At 43.1% G+C, this 19874-nt stretch overlaps 2 protein-coding genes across 2 annotated transcripts; both read left to right on the forward strand.

The window, feature by feature from the left end:
• Positions 1-203: 203 nt before the first annotated feature.
• On the forward strand, positions 204-2525 carry gpr78b (G protein-coupled receptor 78b). Its single transcript, XM_076112470.1, has 3 exons — positions 204-874; positions 994-1107; positions 2288-2525. Exons 1-3 carry the CDS (start codon positions 204-206, stop codon positions 2523-2525), a joined length of 1023 nt encoding a protein of 340 aa, XP_075968585.1.
• Positions 2526-7116: 4591 nt separating this feature from the next.
• Positions 7117-11994, forward strand: LOC142971739 (carboxypeptidase Z-like). The gene is made up of 9 exons (XM_076112385.1): positions 7117-7450; positions 8669-8881; positions 8975-9169; positions 9595-9758; positions 9911-10069; positions 10244-10379; positions 10613-10752; positions 10949-11048; positions 11361-11994. Exons 1-9 carry the CDS (start codon positions 7132-7134, stop codon positions 11720-11722), a joined length of 1788 nt encoding a protein of 595 aa, XP_075968500.1. The 5' UTR covers positions 7117-7131; the 3' UTR covers positions 11723-11994.
• Positions 11995-19874: the final 7880 nt, after the last annotated feature.

A 19874-nucleotide genomic window follows, 5' to 3' on the forward strand; every position in this document is an offset into this window, starting at 1 on the left:
TTCGGGGAGAGAGAGATGGTGGCGGCTGCTCGGTTCAGCACGCTGGACAGCGCTCGTGGAAGTTGGAGGGGACGCACGCGAATTTAATTGGAAAAAAAGGGCGCCGCTGGAGAGATGAGCGACGGGTGACAATGGTCGATCTGAAGTGCGTGCTACCAACAACAGGCGCAGGTAACCCGAGAGCGGACTTTCCGGAGTGAGACATGGACTTTGCCGAAACCCTTTTCGCTTTGTTCATCGTCGCGGTCGCGCTCGTCTCGCTGTCGTCAAACTTGTTGGTGCTGCTATGTTTCGTCCACAGCGCCGAGATACGCCGACAGGTGCCCGGCGTCTTCACCATGAACCTGTCCTTCTGCAACATCCTCATCACGGTTCTGAACATGCCGGCCACCCTGGTGGGGATTATCAGGGACCAGCAGCCGTTCGGGGACTGCGTGTGCCACACGGTGAGCTTCCTGGAGACCTTCCTGACCGCGAACACCATGCTGAGCATGGCGGCTCTCAGCATAGACCGGTGGATAGCGGTGGTGTTCCCGCTCAGTTACTCCGCTAAGATGCGCTACAAGGACGCGCTGATCATGGTGTGCTACTCCTGGCTGCACTCCTTCACCTTCTCCCTGACGGCGCTGCTCTTCTCCTGGGTCAACTACAACCACGCGTACGCGTCCTGCACCTTGCAGCCGCGCGAGGAAGGCGGCGACCGGATTAAGTTCGCGATCTTCACCGTCGTTTTCCACGCCACCAGTTTCATCCTGTCGCTGCTTATTTTGTGTTTCACCTACTTGAAGGTGTTGAAAGTCGCCAGGTTCCACTGCAAGAGGATTGACATTATCACCATGCAGACTCTTTTCCTGCTGGTCGACATTCACCCGAGGTATAGTTCACCGAAAGCTTTTTGCTCAATTATTTATACGCATGCGTTCTTTTCCAACCCACAGGCCTTTTTTTTTTAAATGTATAATTCACAGTCTAAAAGTCTTCTGCTGTTTTCAGCGTCAAACAAAGATGTTTAGCGGAGCAAAAGAGGAGAAAGCAGAGAGCCACAAAGAAGATCAGCATCTTCATCGGCTCGTTCATCATCTGCTTTGCTCCTTATGTAATCACAAGGTAAGTCGAATTGATACATCTAATTCATTGCAAAACTCCCGTAGAACAACTTAAAAGATAAATGACCCTGTAACAATACATGTAATATATAAACATAATCGTATTGTCCCCTATGATACAGATCTGTCACTGCATTAGATCAGATGAGGCACAATTGAACACTTGAAGCGCAAAGTCACATTAGAGTTTCTCCGGAAACTGGTGACTTATACTGAAAAACACACAATACAATGTACAATAAATACAGTTCATACATCTCAGAGAAATAAGGAAATGATTCAGGGGTTGTCAGCCAGATGTGGTGCTGATGATCCATCAGTTTGACATTTGGTTGGGAAGAGGAAGGACACACTAACAAGGACAAAGCGTCTGAGTAACCTCTGACCCTATAGCCACTGGAAGTACCCTGAGCCATCTAATTATCATAATTCATACTCATGCCTCTGTTCTGCTTTTAAAGTTGCATTTATGAACATCAGTTAATGGTAAACGTGTAATATTCTTCACTCTCGGTAACCTTATGCTTTTATTACATTTTTGTTCCGTAACGTTAATTTGCAGATCATGAAGTACTGTACAGATATAATTGGAGTGTGAAGGGGGCTGAAGCTTATGGTTACATTTTTAAAAAGCCAAAGCCGTCCCCAGTGGTCTTCAAGAATTATATTTTAAATACCTAAAAAACAAATAAAACAATGAAATAAATAAAAAAAACATTTTATCATATACGTATTAACTTGCAATTATGCTCTGATAAGTTCGCCTGCACCTCCTTGTGCAAATAATGATAGTGCTTTGCATTTAATATTGGCAGGTTTAAGCTTTTCTCTGACGCCTACACATTACAAAGTGTGTTGTATTTCGATTTATTTCTTTGTTTTTAAGTATAGCCTTTTGAAACGTCCATACCATTTGCAAAAACTCAAAAGAAGGCTAAAATTAATTTTAAGACGCTTTTTAAAACCATCTCCTGCTCTTCAAAAATGCCAGGCTACCCTCCCTTCTGAAAAAAAAACACATAACCCCCGACCCCCCGCCTGACGTCCCCTTATAATTGTCTTAACATAAAGTCCCTTATGTGTTTAAAGCCCCATAGGGTCAGTCTTACCTAATTCACTTAGGAGAAAAAAACAACTTAAATGTACTTTGTCTAGTTATGTTTCTGCTGCCGCCCATTCAGGTTGGCCGAGCTCATACCCTTCGTGGACATCAACCGCCACTGGGGAATCATCAGTAAGTGCCTGACATACAGCAAGGCTGCGTCCGACCCCTTTGCCTACTCCCTCCTACGTCAGCAGTACAAGAAGGTCCTGGTTACTGTCGTCAACAGGCTGCTCCGCCGTGACCTGTACCCCTCGTCTGGCCACAACAGCTCTTTAGACACGGAGAACGACTACTGCCTCCAGAGGATCAGCTAATGGCAAACGCGCGGACACGGCAGAGACACACTACAGGCCAAAAATAAAGGTTGCCTCTTGGAAGAAGGTGTGGGCGGAGGAAAAGGACGAGGAGAGAGACAGAGAGGACAGGATATTGTTAGACAGGGAGAAGAGAGCAGAAATAGGGCACAGGTTGTGGGTGGGAGGGGTGAAGAGACAGCATAAGAAAGGAAGATAGTGGGCGGGGAAGAATGAGAAGACAGTAATGAGGGGGAGGATGAAGCGGTGAAGGAAAGCAGAGCTATGGAGCGATGGAGACGTTGGCTTCAGACGGTATTGGCAAACAAGTGATCTGTGATTCATCGGCGATGGGCGGAACACACAAAGCGCACGCAGATCAGACAAATCAATTCCATCGAATAAGTCACGGCTTCAGATTCATCTACAGGTGAAGGAACACAACAGCTGGACACCGGCTCCTCCTTCTCTTTGAGCCACATGTGTAAAGTGGCCTTTTGTACTCTACCGACCACTTTGTAATGACTTCTGCAAATCCACATGTAGTGACCTTTCCTCCGCTACAAAAACGCAGGGGCGGAGGTATAGAAGCTGATGGTCGACAGGTGCCGGAGCGAATATGTGAAGAGAAGGAGAGACGATGTTGCTCCTGCTTCTGGATAGCGTACTCTTACTGTACGGAGACTCAACTGCTGCACATTATTGCCATGTTCTGTATCGACCATGTTAGACTACTTTGCAGTGTCACGTCAGTCACTGAATATTGATGCACTTTGTCTAATTCTCTCAGAGCTACTACAGTTACAGGAGCCAAAGGCAAAGAACATTTACACCATGATATTAAATGGTGAGGTTGGTGATATTCCATGTTTTTCTTATTGTCAACAAGTGCAATGAGAAGACCAACCACCATGTTCCTAAGCCACTTAGTCTGCAAAGCATGCTTGGACACATGTTTATTTAATTAAATCGAACTCCCTCATGATTTAAACCAGCGCTCTCACACCTCCAGGGATAATGTGATTTGAGAGTTTATTTGAAGATTGAGATCTTTGGCGACACTCATGTTAGTAGGATCAATTCATCATTGGTTTTGGTCCTTTCATGGGATTTCTTGACAGTAAGAAGAACAGAAAATCACCCGACTTCTCCTTTTAAGTGTGAGTTTGAAACTGAATGTAGTAAAGATAGCCCACGTTTGACTGAAAGGTATTTGTACGACTGTGCTTAGTTTTGCCAGTTGACTGGAGAAGATGTTTCTATGGATATTTACAATATATTATTATATATTTTGCATTGTAAAGGAACAGCTTTTTGTCTAGATAAAAGGGAAGCAACGTGGTGTAGCATAGGAATGCTTTCAAAGTGCTTTAAACACACCGTTTTGTGTACGTGCCAGATTTGAATATGTGGCTTTTTCAGAGGTTCTATACTTTAACCAGAATAGCTGCTTTATTATTAAAAATCTGTTTCTTTTGGATGTTCTTTATACACATCATCACCCCCCCCCCCCCCATCTAGACAATGTCCTTTGATTTAATTTGTAAGTTTGTAAATTAAATTCAAACAGTTAAAAGTCTTGGACACTAAATGACAAATAGTAGGTCTTTTTTTTCAAATCGAGATCAGGATTATGGAAAAATCATCTATTTAATTTTTGAAATTGATGGATACAGGTATACTTGAAAGGAATCATAACTTATTGACCGTCATCATGTTTCTGCATCACATTGTTTTGTTTGCATCTGCTTTGTGGCCCTAATTATATCAAAGATGATATATATGGTGTAAATGTCTCTGTCATTAGCATTTTTGCCAAGTGTAATTAAAGAGACGGGTCAAAGATCCTTTTTGCCAATTTGTGATTCTGATTTATTCTGCCTCAGACTTAATTGTATGCATGGAAACAGGCCAACAGTAATTATTCGCAGCAAGAAGTGAAGGAATCACCAAAAATACCAACACCTCTGAATTCAAGCGGTTCACGCTAAAAGCAGCTCAAGGTGGCACTGAAGCCAGGATTTGGCAATATTGACACAGCATCTGATTAACCCCAATCATCGGAAACTGCTAAAGGAGAAAGTGGTGATTAAAACCGCTCAAATGGAAAATGTATGCATGGAAAAATACGTCACAGCCGCTCAGGTTTTAAAGGGCAACAACTGAGTGAGTTTAAAGAGTTTCAAACCCACTTGCAACTGCATGTATGTGCACGACAATCTGCACAATACATTGCCGTGGTTATAATTCCTGATTCCTATTCCGGATTTAGCATACAGTGGTTTTTCTACCACCACTCCGCTCTTTACAGCCAGAGGGCCAAGCTTGCTATCGAGATACTGAACCAGGGGTCCTGCCTTTTGTCCTGCGCCCGCCCGCCTGCCTGCATGATGAATAATCATGCTTCCCATTGTGCTAATTCAGATCAGCTCACCTTGAAGGAGAGAAGAGCCTACAATTAGTTGAGTGAGTAAAACAAGCTCAAAGTAATGGAGCTCAATGTAGGGTAGCATGACAAAATGTTCGGTGTGCTCCTGGCACATCAATTCAGGATGAAGAGCCGTTCACTTGATGATGAGGTTACATTGATGGAAATCAGGTCAGGTGGCAATCACTTCGGATGAGTCTTGAAAACAAATTAATGAATTCTCTTGACAATCAAAAATGTTGTTCCGTCAAATGACATTTTAAGAATCATTGTTCCATTGAGGATCATTTTCTTAAATAAAGTGCTTGTTTGCTTACTAGTCTTTTGCAGCTAGTGGATGGCTGCAGGTCACACCATCTCAGCTGCAACAGACCTTCCTTCCGTTTGCTTTAATGTGGACTTTTTTTTGGCCCCAAGATGGAGTTTGATGGTAAAGTTTGACCCAAAAGAATCCAGACTTAATCATCAAAAATGTCCTTTCAGAAACCAGTAGGTGGTGTCACAACTATGGTCATTAGTGTTAGCCTAAAACCCAGCACTAGGATGTATCTTTGAGCACAGAACAACAAGTCATTTCAACACTATAATAAGTGTGGCCCAGTTTGTGCATTCATTGCAATATCCAACAGAAACAATCAATCACAGGTCACAATTAGCGGAGATGAAGCATTCAATTTTATTACAGTCAAACAGTCTCCTGGAACAAAAACTCTGCCTCCATGCTGCCTTTTCAATTCCACAAAATCTCCGTTAATGTGTGCGCACATTTCCAAAATCTATAACGTTTACGTTCTCATTTCCACACAAATGTCCGTATTTCACCTCAGAGCCACCTCCTCTGTAACTTGATAGTTGACCGTAATACGTGTAATGAAGTTCAGGGAAGTTCAGGGGGAATTTCTCCAGACTTTGGGAAATTGACGCACACACCCTCTGGCTGCGTGCGCGAGGTGCCACATCGAAACGGAATAGCGCTATATAACCACGGAAAAACGAGCGTCATGCTGCTAATCCTTCTGCAGTTGTTGGTCCTTGTGTCGTGTGCTCCTCCACGGTGTGATCCGGGATTTCGAGGTAACGTTCTTCAGTTTTAAGCGATGAGATACTTGTATTATTATCATTATACGTGCATCCGGAACCTGCTGCAGGAATTATACATATTTCCGTGTGCAGATTGTAGTATTTTAGATTCAGAAGCTGACTTTGATGCAGTAAAATTTGTAAAACAAATGCTTTAAAAGTAAATTTTAAAGGAACAAAACGATCTGATTAGATGTTGGCCTGCTGCTTGACGTGGTACAATATATTCCAGATGAAAGCATGCTTTTCAACGTTAAGGATTAAGATTTACAATATTGTCAAATATGTTGAACTTTCGTGACTTAATGATACGTTTGTAGACAGACAGGCTTTTCAGAAAGCTGCAGAGACACATCAAGCAGAGTACTTTGTAGGCCACTTCTAAAGCATTTCTAAAGAGACCACTCTGCCACCTAGTGTCTGCCGCGGTGTCAACCTAATTCTGACATGCTGATGTGTCTTGCAGGACTGTGCAAGCCAACAGTGGAAGAAAAACGTAAGTACCCCTGGGGCCCTGGGGCTCGGAGGAAGGGTGATGTCTGGCATTAGCTTTTTGTTATCCAGCTTTGCTTCACGTTGCAGCAGCTGATCATCTCTCTGGAATGTTTGTCTTCATAACTGGGAGCTTTCTTTGATGTTTGAGCCTAAAATCACATATTGTTTTTCACACCGGTGAATGATCAGGCTCTAAATCTCCCTGATAGGTCAAGTGTTTGTACGGTTGCATCCCTGTGAGTCAATGTTTTTAACAAGAAAAACGATGAGATCATAAGTCTCACTGGGCGTAGTCTTAATGGAATCTGGTCCGAAAGCCATAAGACACATCGTGTGTATTTTTAGATGATCAATGACGGTGTGAAATATTCATATTCTAATTTCCAGAGATAATAGAAACATTTGGAGCTGGATGATTGAAGACGGCAGAGTGAGGCTCATCATTAAGTGTGTGACGGATGGAGATACACGTCTGGATCCCTGCAGAAAGATTGATAAAATGAGATTGCTCATCAATTACTTTTAAAATGTTGCTAACGTATCAGATTTCTTCCCCCCACCATCTCAGCCAAATGCACAGATGTGTTACTGTCCTATTGCGACGACATGGCCTACACTCAGACCATGTTCCCAAACATCCTCGGCCACAAGACCCGCGAAGACGCCGAGGCCGGCGCCGAGTACCTCCTCATGAGCGTCATCGAATCCCTGCTCGGGGGAGAGTGCAACCCTGACATCCGCATGCTGGGCTGCTCTGTGTTGGCCCCGCGCTGCGAGAAGGGGAAGATGCTGAAGCCCTGTCGCACCACCTGTGAGACGGTGCAGAAGAGATGCAGCCACGCTTTCGAGGGGATAGAGATGGCTTGGCCCTACTTCCTGGACTGCGATCGCTTCTTTGTCAGTGAGCAAGAGGGATGTTATGACCCGCTGCAGGGCCTCAGAGGTGAGAACTAATTACAGTACATTGGTTTTGTAACCTTGGTGACCTGACCTTTTGTTTTGGGTATGACTAAATATATATATTTCATTTTTTACCCTTTGTCTTCATCTGCAAGAGAAACAACGAGGAAGTGTAGTCCTTTGAGTTCCAACAGAGCAGGCATCTGGTTCGCACACATGCTCATGTGGCTCCCCTCAAAATACAATCCAACTTGAACGCCTTATTTCCCCACATAAACCCTCACTTACACTGGGTCCTGTGGCTATTGTCCTCTGTTTTTATTAGCAGCCTAGCCGTACAAACGGCGCCTTAAATCACCACAGAAAAGCAAATGATGTCTGACAGTATTTTCTAAAAATTCTTGAAGTCCAAAAACAATTATTTGAGCATTTAATCAAATATTTTAGTATTTCTTTACAGTCGAATTTGTTCACAGCTGTAAGAGTCTTGAAATCAACCAATAAAATGAATTATCTTAACCTGTACTACTACTAAATGCAAGTGTCTCACTTTTTATTCCACTGCAAAACTTTTCCAGCCATGTTGAATTTAGTTCAGATGTCTGGCAGCAGGTTTGGACTTGATAATTATTCCCATATTCACATTCATCTCAAACTGATGTCCTTGTTTCTGTTTTGATATCATGTGACCTCTTCCCACAGTGATCTCTCAACAATGTGTACGTAGCGTGCTACACAGCACATACACGTGTAGCAAATCAAAAAAGAGAAGAAGAGGGATATGGCTGCTGTCTCCATATACAACTGAACTCATATTAAATGGCAGAGGGTCTGTTAAACTCGCAGGCTCTTGTTTAAGAGGAAGAAGATTGAGCCTATGATAACAGTTTTACATTGTGCAAAGCATGCACTTAAATCAGTAGTAGTCTCCTCGGTCATTTAAATCTGGCAGCACGAAGGTTTAATGTGTTCCATGTGGTATTGGAGCTATCATTGTTTTTTGCTAAGTGTGAATACAAAAATAAGGGCAGACATCTGCCGGTTTACCATTTTCATGTGTCAGCTGTACTGTATATCGACCTTCCACACTCTTTTTTGGTTTCTGCAGTACATACCAGACTCTTCAAACAATCTATTTCTAGCCTGGCGGCCGTGCAAGAATGTACACATCATTTTTGTTTGATGGATCTAAAATGTGGCCAGTGACAGTTAGATCTAACATCCCATTGATGTTTTGTCTTTACAGCAGAGCAGGATGGAGAGGCCGTTGACAACATGGAAATTCTTTACCCCGAGGAGCCCGCCACGACGATGCAGTTCACCTATCACACCAACGCTCAGATGATCGGCATCTTGAAGAAAACCGAGGAACAATGCTCCGACATAGCGAGAACCTACAGCATCGGCCATAGCATGGAGGGCAGGGAGCTGCTGGTGATAGAGTTCTCAAACAACCCCGGCCAACATGAACTGCGTAAGTAAAGCGTGTGTAGTGTGTGTAGATAAACTACATTCTTTCTCATCATCATCATCATAAACCAGTTGCTGTAAATGTGACCCTCTGTAGTCGAGCCAGAGATAAAGTACATCGGCAACATGCACGGAAATGAAGTCCTGGGCCGCCAGCTGCTGATCTTCTTGGCTCAGTACATGTGCTCAGAGTATCAGCTGGGGAACGAGCGCATCCAGACCCTCATCAACACCTCTCGCATCCATATCCTGCCCTCCATGAACCCCGACGGATACGAGTTGGCTGTTTCTGGACTCCAGGACAATAACTACAGTGATGATGAGGAGCAGGTTGGTTCTCCACCGTCACATATGTTTATCGCTGTGCAGTTTGAACCGTGTTTGTTTCCTTAAATGTCACGGTTAAACAGCATGCAGAATATACCTGAGCTGATAAGATAGTTAGATACAATGCAGCATGAGTGTAGAGCATTTTCAAAACAGGAAGCATGCATTTACATGCACATGTTTATGGAACTGTTGCAGTTCTTGTCCAGATATCTGATGAATGTCATGTAGACTGAAGTGTTGTAAATAGATATACCAGCAGTAAGCCAGTTGCTTTATGCATCATACTGTTGGAATTAGAAATCCAGATAGTCTCTTAAATCATAAATACTTAAATTAATAATATTCCTCATTGGCTAATTTTCTGAAACACCAATGTGTGACTTCCTCAGGGTCCCAGATATGATTCTTGGAACGTCGGCCGGAGCAATGCTCAGAACATCGACCTGAACAGAAACTTCCCCGATTTGACATCCGTCGCTTACAGCCGACGCAGACAGAAGCGCTACCGCACTGACCACATCCCGATCCCAGACTATTACTGGTTTGGTAAGGTACAGTATGAATCCTTATCCATAAAGGTCACGAAGTCAGTGCATGATGTCTAATGGGTGACATTACTGAGGAACCGCTCTACCACTTTAAATCCAATAAACTTGATTTGTTTCATTTCTTGGTCCAAATAAGTCTTAATGCTGCAATCCAGGTTGCACCAGAGACTTACGCTGTCATGAAATGGATCCGCTCCATCCCGTTCGTGCTCTCCGCTAACTTCCACGGTGGGGACCTGGTGGTGTCCTACCCCTACGATCTGTCCAAACACCCGCTGGAGCGCAACATGTTCTCCCCAACACCGGACGACAAGGTGAGCGGGCTATGAAAGTGATCATGGCCCTTTGACGTATACATCCAAATAAAACATACTTATTTTCCCTGCGTCCTCAATCTTGGACGTATTTAAAAAGCGTAATGTTTATCTTCTCATTGTCTGTTATGAACTTCAAGGAGAGAAATAACCCTCAGGTTTTTAATTCCTCAGGTATTCAAGGTTCTTGCAAGAACATATGCAAATGCCCATGAGACAATGTCCAATGAAAACGCCCGGTGTGGATCGTCTCGTGCAAACAGTCAGAAAGGAACTGTTAATGGAGCGCAGTGGTCCAGCATTACAGGTGGTGAGTTGAATAAGTGAACATTATCCCTCAGTAACAGTGTCTTAGTGTTGATTTCTGACTCTGAAATGTAAACGAGATGTCAGATGAAGCCACTAGGGGTCGCTGTAAGACCAGTCATGATAGAAAATCAGGGAAGCGGTGAGGAGGAACCCCTGAGAGGTGGAGGGTGAAAGATCAGCACGGTTTCTCATAGATTTCTGGGTAAAGCAGTTCTGTTTTTGTCTCTCTATCAGGCATGCAAGACTTCAACTATCTTCACAGCAACTGTTTTGAGGTGACTGTGGAGCTGGGTTGTGATAAATTCCCCGCTGAAGAGGAATTGTTTACCGCCTGGGAAGAAAACCACGAGGCTTTAACCGCATTTATGGAAGCGGTAAGAACATGATTATGGTTCAGTTTTTCAGCCTTCTTGTTTCTTTGTTGATATCGTGACGTTTGGCTTCGACATGCTCTGATCCAGTACCAATGTGTTGGAGCAGTCAAAGGTTAGGGAATATTAGTGGGTTGGGAAACAGCAGAATATACTGTATCAGCACAGACAATCATATCTGTCTTGTGTTGTTCCTCAGGCCCATGGAGGTATCAAAGGAATCGTTAAAGATGAGGAGGGAAACGCCGTCACAGGTGCACGAATATCAGTCAGAGGAATACGGCATGACATTACCACAGGTAATTAATATCAGCTGCCAACAAGATGCACCATTTTTCACAGATGAATTAGCCAAAATGATCACAACATGACTCAATTTGTTCTATTAAGGGGCCCTCCAGCCATTTAGTATCACACTTCCATAAAGTTATGGGACTTTGACAGATAAAAGAGTGGTCAGTATTGGGGTACAAGTTGTACACTTCCAGTTTATAGCACTGGCTTTCCCCGTGATGACTGTAGAGTAAAATGAGTGGAGTGCCCCTTCAAATATGTCCCACTCAAATACAAGAATGTAAGTCCAAACACTCCGCCTCCTTCTCCCTGCCCAGCTGAAAACGGAGACTACTGGCGCCTCCTCATCCCTGGCATCCACATCGTGACCGCCTCGGCTCCTGGCTACTCCAGAAGCGTGAAGAAAGTCCACCTGCCTCGTCACATGCAGACAGCGGGCCGGGTGGACTTTGTGCTGCAGAAAGCTGCGCTCGAGCTCGACACGCAAGAGGAGGATGACGCCGCCATCCTGTCAATGGGCACCTACGACCGCTTTGACCCGTATAATCAGTCCGAGCGCTACACCCTGAAGTCGGATTTGAGGCAGAACCGCGAGGAGAGGGCAGAGAAGCCCTGGTGGTGGAACTACTTTGTCCTGCCGGGAGGCCCTGCACCGACCTGGCTGCTCAAACACTATTAGAGAAGAAGAAGAATATCTATTTCTAATGTAAACACACAAAACAAGCTATCGTGTAAAGAATGTGCTGCTTTTTATTGATGTTACACTGCAGACATGTGTAAAAGCTAGCTGGCTGGCCTTCATGTTAGCTTTGAGCCTTTTATCTACAAGTGCTCTATTTGGTCCCAACATTACTTCAGTTAATACAAGAATGTAAAGAACTTTTATAACAATTTTACAGTAGAAATAAAGAACTTTTGTATCAATTATTGTATTAAATCACAATGCGAGTCCTTACAGCTGCACTTAAGCACTCTTTTCTTTCACATCTTGGGAAGGCAAGTTTATTTGTTCAGCTACTTTCAAACAAAAACATTAAAACAATTATTGTGGGTAATGAAACCAGGTGGCCATTAGGGGGCAGGCTCAATCAACTTCTGGCGCAAGTTATGCAAAACCATGAGGTCTGGTTTTTCTACCACACAGTGTACAATACAACATATGAGCCCTTAGAATGAAGCATTATATACTTGGGGTCATTATGACATTAAACATATGTCAATAAATGGTGGTCCAATCAAAGTGTTCCACAAAAAGCAAGGAAAGAAAAACGTTTTGTAACAGAAGTATGTTTTGTCTTCATCCATGTCGTAATGATTGTCTTGCATCCTCTCAGCTTTATCTTGTGACTCCCTACTGATCTAATTACAGACTTTTAAAACCCTCCTTAGAGCAGATGCAACCTGCAAGTAACATGTTCCTTCATGACCTGATTAATCCCAGACGATGACTGAAACTTCTGTCAAAACTGTGTTTACATATCCTCCCCCCACACACCTGAGCAGGAAAGATGTTTTGTAAATGTAAAACGTATTTAGTTGCTTCCTGCTGTGGAAAGCTAAAACATTGGGATATAATTCATGATTGTCAAGTAGAATGGGTATTTTGTGAGTCTATTTAAAAACAGAGGTATAGCGTGCACCAATTCAATGCATTAGCATGAAAAAAATAATGCCAAGTGGACACAAGATCGCCTCAATGAAAAGTAGTACAAATTGGAATAAAGCGTGTTCGAGCGTTGCCACCCCCAGGGTCCAGTGAAGTCCCAAATCCTATAAACAAAACAGCTCTTTCTGTAAAGTCGTGAAAGAAGCATGGGGAAAGCAAATTACCCCCGCGTTAAAGGTCGAGGAATACCATTACACAATCGCAGAGATCAGTCCGCTCCGTGAACTAGTTGACCCAACGACGAGTCAGTGAAAAAAGCACATGATTTGGCATCAAACCCGCTCAGCCACACGGCCGAGGAGAGACCTCCATCTACAGTAGAGCCAGGAAATACCCTGTTTCATATGGTTTTATTATAAAATAATTCTTGCTTATTTCTGCAAAATCATTTTTGCCGTCTTAAAGGCTAGAAATAGATATTTATCTATACATGTCTGAAGTTGCCATTGAGGCTACTTCAGATGCTACATTAAGAGAAGAATACTTGAAATACCTGCAAGGGTTGTGTTTCTTTTTCTTTTTCAAACAATCATGGTGTCATCTCTATAGCACATACAGGAGGGGATTTAATGACATTTGCTGTTCATGAACATTAGTTCAAAAAAGTTTCATTGTAATTTACTCGTCAAACACTCGTCCTTATTGCCCTGCCAAAGAACTTGCGGATTCTCTTCAGCCAGCTCTCCTTAACTTCAACTGGTGGACCTTCATCAGGTGGCCCGTCAGCGGCCGGCGTCTCCTCAGCGGGACTGGCTGCACCATGGCTGACCAAGGGTACAGCTGAGCCAGAAGTGTCTATGACCCCATCAGCTGCTGCTCCATCAATTGAGCGAGGCGTATTTGTAATATCATCATCACAGGAGCAAGAAGCGGCTGAATCTGCTCCATCTGTACACGGTGGGGCTGAAGCCTCGTTGTCAGAAAGAAGTTCCTTTTCTGATTCACCCGTTGAGCAGAACAGCATTTTATCGATGCACTCATTCACACTGAATCAAAGAGGACAATCAAGGGATGAGTCAATCCATCAGAGTGCAAATCTATCCAACCACGCCGCTACCGGACACAGTAACTTACTAGCTGGTGTCCAGATCGCCCACCAGATGGGCCATTGTGATGAAGGGCTGCTGGAGAGCCTTCTCAGGAGTGATCCTCTTCTCAGGGTCCGTATGGAGAAGGGATTTCAGGAGTCTCACAAACGCTCTTTGGTCTTTCAGCTCAATGGATTCCTGCATCTCTGTGTCGAGCTGGATTTGAAACAAAGTATTCTGTTAATCTGCTTCCTCTTAGCGACACAGCAAATTTGTATTAATGAATCATTTCCTCATGAAATGGAGCACTTACTGTTATCAGGCCATCCAGGCTTTCAAAAGACCTCTTCCTTATTTGAGGCTCAATGCCGGTGTCACACTGGTATTCCCTCTTGGTCTGCAGGAACCAAATATATGAGTCAGATACTTCTTCCTCAGTGTGCTAACCATTTCAAAGAGCTGTAGTCTAATTGGCAGACAACAGGTTAATAACATACCTTCAGGCACCATATTGGGCTGTCAAAGTGCTGGGTCACCTTAAAGTATTTGTGGGTGTAGTAACCACCACTGAGCAGGTGGTCAGCTGGCTGGCCCAGTGTGTCAACAATGTCTCTCATCTGGAGAGAGGATGTAAAGAATCGCATCAGCCGACATCCCTACATCAAATGTGTCTGGGATAGTATGTAACATTTAAATCCAGATGCATTTGGCTACTTACAGACTGGTACTCGCAGTGTATGGAAAACGGGTGGTCGGCGAGGTACATCCACAGGAGCATGCAGCCGAGACCCCACATGTCTATGGCCTCGGAGACGGGGAGACCCAGGGTGACTTCGGGTGCCCTGTGTTTTGCGCACAAGAATCACAAGAGCTGTTAAACACAAATGCAGCATGACGCAACCCTCTGATAGATCATGTTTGATCTTAAACGCACACAACTGCAGACATGTTGAAAGAGAGGACCTCTGTAGATTGAACCTACCTGTAACCCAGAGGTTGGATTAAACACCCACGTGCATTCTCGGAGGTGTAGAACGACGCACCGAAGTCTATTAGTTTCACCCTGAAGGGCTCACCAGGGTGATCTGCCAGCATTACATTGTCTGACTTCAGGTCGGAGTGAACCACACTGATGCCTTTCAGGGCGTCTAAGGCCGTCAGCAACTGCAGAGACAGAGGAGGGAATGTGGACGATTGTGCGGAAGAGACACATTCATGAGCACAGTATGTGTGTGCACAGGCATCATGCTGTTTAAATGTACAAGTTTTAAAATATCTAACTTATTCCTATTCTGATTGAGCATATTGCCAGTACTTGTCAACAGGTATCAGAGCCGTTACCTGCTGTGCAATCGGCCGTAACTCACTGAGAGACAGCGGCTTGCAGCGTGTCTCTTTGAACAGTTGAAGAAGACTCCGGTCTAGCATCTCAAAGACCAGACAGGTTTGTCCTTTGACTTGGAAGTTTTCAAGGAACTGGGCCACGTTGGTCTTGACTGGGTCAAGAGCGGCCACTGCTTTGAGCATTGTTATCTGTGGAGGAAAGAAGAAGAATTACACAACATGGTATCAGCTGCTCATTTCATAAAATCTAAGCAAGAAAATGAGTCGGAAAAAGATGATTACCAAAAAGAATGAAATGATCCTACCTCTCTTGCATTGGCTAAGCTATTCTCCATTTTTAAGATCTTCAGGGCCACTTCCTTTGATGTGACTAAATTGACACATCTGGCTACTTTGCCAAAGGACCCTTCACCAATGAAGTCCTGAATGAGGTAGCAACCTGTGCTGCTGTGCAGTATCTCGCTCTTTTGCACCTCAGAGTTCTTCTTCTCATCCAAAACGGCTGGCAGAGAAGCAGGACGTGGAGAGGAAAGGACAGGAGAAGGTGCCAAGATCATTATACAGCACTTTTTCACAATCTTAATCTGCAGAATACTTTCAACCGTCACATCAATGTAGAGGAGTAAAAACATTTTTCTCTGAACTGTAGTGGATTAGACGTGTAGCCTAACATTTAAATACAAGCGTCCTATCGACAGTACTTGAGTAAATACAGTTAGTTACTTCTGACCACTCTGTGGGTGTTTTCACTTCATCTTACCTGCTTTGTCTGTTGTGAAACAGCTGGCTGAAGGTGAATTTAATGGCATTTTGACAAAACTAAGGTTTTTTTCCGAAAGCGCGTAACCTTTAACTGATTCTTTACCAAGTCGGTTTGTAGGTAGTGAAAAGGTTTCAGCTTGAAGGTAAACTGACCATTTGACCATTTGACCAGCTTTATAGGATTTAGCATTCTGTGTGTCATGATGTTCCAATCTAAAGACCGTTCCATTCTAAAGACCGTTCCAATCTAAAGACCGTTCCATTCTAAAGACCGTTCCAATGTGATGTCACATGTGTGTTAATGTATGTAAACTTTGCACTTAATATCAACGTCACGTCATTTCTGTTGTGGTTTACACAAAGCAGTAATACGTTGTATTTTTATTTTGGGACCCCCACCAGTATCCTCCCATGCCACAACCTTCTCAGCTGTGTCTTTTCTCTGTGTAATTGTCAAACGGCCCTTAAAATGCAAAATACATACATCACACAAAATATATATTCATGTGTATGTGCAGAGATAATTAAGTGACATGTGGCAAAGACTCTTGCAGCCACTTTCAGGTCAGAGGTCAGATGTCAGCATGTCCCAAACGAACAACGTGTTCTGCTTTTTGTCAGTTTACTGCTGCTTTACATTCAGATGGCATGTGGCCAACACTAGGCTCCACGCTGTTGTGTGCTGAGACTATTTATCACAAACTGGTTCAATTCAGTTGCCGGCACAGTTATGGAAAAATACAATTTCTGCTTTTTAAAAAACGTTGTCATTTCAGAGGTCAGTTTTTCCTCACAATTACGTTTAATGATGGAGGGAGATTCAACTGTGCCAAAGTAGTTTTACAGGTGAGGTCTGATGAGGTGTGGTTTGAAGTTTGAGCAGTTTGAAGAGGCCAGATTGGGAAATACAAATTGACCTACAGTAGAGTAACAGGCTAGTAACTGTATGTGTCAGGGGTGTTAAGAAAGTATCAGTACACTTTAGCATCGCAAGTTTACTTTTGTATATAGTTTAGTGATACTGGATTGAGTCTCAAAAATACAATCTATTTTTTTATTAATAGTTGACAGGATGCTACAGGCACTGTGACAAACGCAAACACAGATCCCACTGCAGATCTAGTTGCATGGAGAAGTCAACTTTTTTCTCTCCGATTTGATGCATCTGTTTCTAGGTCCAGTGTTTAGCATTGAGACCAACAGGACACGATAGAGAGGCGGCACAGGTTAGCTGGTTGAAAACCAGTTCTCTTCCCTTTGACTTCTCTTTTTTTATTTCTACTGTTTTCTTTTACGCATTGTAATTTTATGGATCAGCTGAACATTCACTGACTTTGGAGGTTATTTCACAATACTTCTTTTGGTTGCTGGACACCAAGTTTCAGTGTCTTTGTTTTACATTAGGCACATAATGATTCAATGCGTACCAAACTGAGGACCAAACTGGGTGTTCTCGTGATTTAAAAGCTATATCCATTTGCCTCGGGGAAACAAAATGCACTCAGAAATCAAATAAATATATGATAAACTGTGTAATGCTGCCGGCATGAAGAGATCCAAAAGATTTACATCCAGTGCATGCCTATAGATATCTGACAGGTATGCTCTGTAAGAATCTCACAGGTGGATTTTCTGACATTCTGAGATTTTGTGAGAAAACTTACTTGGCGTCAAGTCCAGTAAGTGTATCTGTCAGTTAGCTAAGAAAAGATTGCTTCATTGCTCCACAAATTAGCCTCTTCAAGGAATGTTGAAACTTGACGTTAATGCCACCACAATCCCTCCCACAGAAGGTCCGGAGTGATGGGACTGAAGTCTAAACCAAACACTGTGTCAAACAGGCCTGTGCCTCTCTCTGGATGAATGACCGGTTTTACTTGTCACATGCTTTTTTTTTTTTTTTAGAGTAACATACGCCAATTCCGTATCGGATTGACCCTGTTTGCTGTTCTGGGACCAGTTCCTCGAGTTGCCCATGTCAGGTGGGGTTGCTGGCTGGGTCACCAATTACTTGGCGAGGCTGAGAAAGTAGCATAGAGTCACCCTGAGCTGCCATATTGTATAAGCATCATGCAAGTAGGTAGGTAACGCCTCATTTCGGTTCAGTGAAGCTGGTCTCAAAGGAGCTTTAATACGCTTATGTCCTACTCGAGATCAGTTTATAACTATGACTATTAATGAACGCTCAGTCCACCATGTGAACATAGTGCAACCAGGTGCCAGTATTACAGTGGGGGGTTACTTTTATTTCATTCATTTATTTTATGACTCTCATTAGCGGAGAGACGGAGAGGACAATATACTGTAGAAAAGTGAAAAAATGAATAAAGACACACACAAAAAAAATCAAGCATTTCCATCAGCAACAAAATCACAAGTAGTTTTACTGGAAATTGACATGCTGATTGCTTTGTGTTGTGCCTTTAAAACACTTTTCACATGAATTCAAAATAATCAAAAATGCTAAATAATGGGTGCATCCTGGGGCACATGCACTGAACCAGCGAACACTCTTTTGCTCCACTTACTCCCTCCGTCTTTCCTCTTTAAGATCATTTTAGAATTGATACAAGAAGATTTGTATCCATGAACAGTGGTTTCCCACTGTGGGAACAGTCATTTAAGATACAGCCCATGATTTCAAAAACAACTCGTGTTTCTTGTTAGCAGCTACAGGCTTCATAACAGTATGAAATATAGATTGCAGACTTCTTTCAGTTCTTTCTGCTTTTGAGTTTCACAAAAGAGCCTATTCTTGTTGTCAAGTGCAAAGTGGATCACTGTAGAAAATGTAATTTATATTTAATACGTATATTATCTTACCTGCCGACAAAGTGAGCATGCAAAAGTGTTGACATAAGCTCATTATTTTGCTGTTTTAGGGCGTAGCACTAGTTGGCTTAGTAGACATCTCCATGTAGAGCTAATTCTGATATGTTTTAGCCGTAAGGTCAAGGTTGCAACTTCTTGTTTGTTTCTTTACAGCAGCCTGAGAGGACCGATTGCCTGTCACAAGTGTGTCCTTTGGAAAAGTTAAAGATTGCTCCTTTGAAGTCGGGATTGCATTCATGCTGTTACTGATTCTTGTATAGCAAACAGTATTCTTTGACGTCATTCAATTCCTTCTTCTTGACAAACAAAGTAACAAGAACTTGTCTGTTTCGAGTAACAATTACACATCGTCCAGAAAAAGCAACTACATTTCAGTAAAAAAAAATAATTCTCAACTCCTTTCATTCATAAACTACACCCATGTTTATTGAACATCGAGTTAATACCTTGTATTATACTCTCAAACATCACACAGTACTTCTGCATCTATGTGGATGTAACTGAATTCTCTTATGGGCCCTGCAAAAACTCCCATAATTGCAAAAACAGCATTTCATTTCCTAATAATGGCTCAATGTCAAGTCCAATTCAGTCTGCTTGTTAAGCGGCAGCAATTACCGAATCGTACATGTGCAGACAACTCCTCCGGTGGGTGATAATAAGCCACTTTCTTTGTTACAGACCCTGAACAAACTCGTGGGGGGAAACACGTGAAGCAAAGATAATGCGACCAGTCGAGCGTGAGTGTGTACAAAACCCCACCAAACGTTCTTGTAGAAAAACCCCTCAGCTATGACAGAAGCTGGTCCAACTGGGTTAAGGTGATTCCACTTTAATAGTGTTGGGATCCCGAACCACAACAGAATATAACAATAGAAAGTACAGCTGCCCGATTGTGAGTCACTTCCTTTATAATAAGAGGCTGATTGACTACTGGTGTTTATGAACTTGGGAGGTACGTCGAGGATTGGAGAGTTTCTTTGTTGCGTTGTGCTGTTGGTATATTTTGGGTTTCTCCTTCAGCGTGACGGTCAGAGGCCACCGTACAAAGAGGCCACACAGGCTTTAATTTGACCTGCAGGCTCAGATGAAGAATCGTGTTTGTTGACATGTTCCTCCTGAGTTTGATTGTGTTCATTTGTTTTGATTCAACCCTGCAACGCTCAGATACTCTCTTATACTGAGGGATCAAAGGGGAG

Source organism: Anarhichas minor, unplaced genomic scaffold (assembly GCF_050575085.1).
Source record: "Anarhichas minor isolate MPS153535 unplaced genomic scaffold, ASM5057508v1 ptg000049l, whole genome shotgun sequence".
NCBI lineage: Eukaryota > Metazoa > Chordata > Actinopteri > Perciformes > Anarhichadidae > Anarhichas > Anarhichas minor.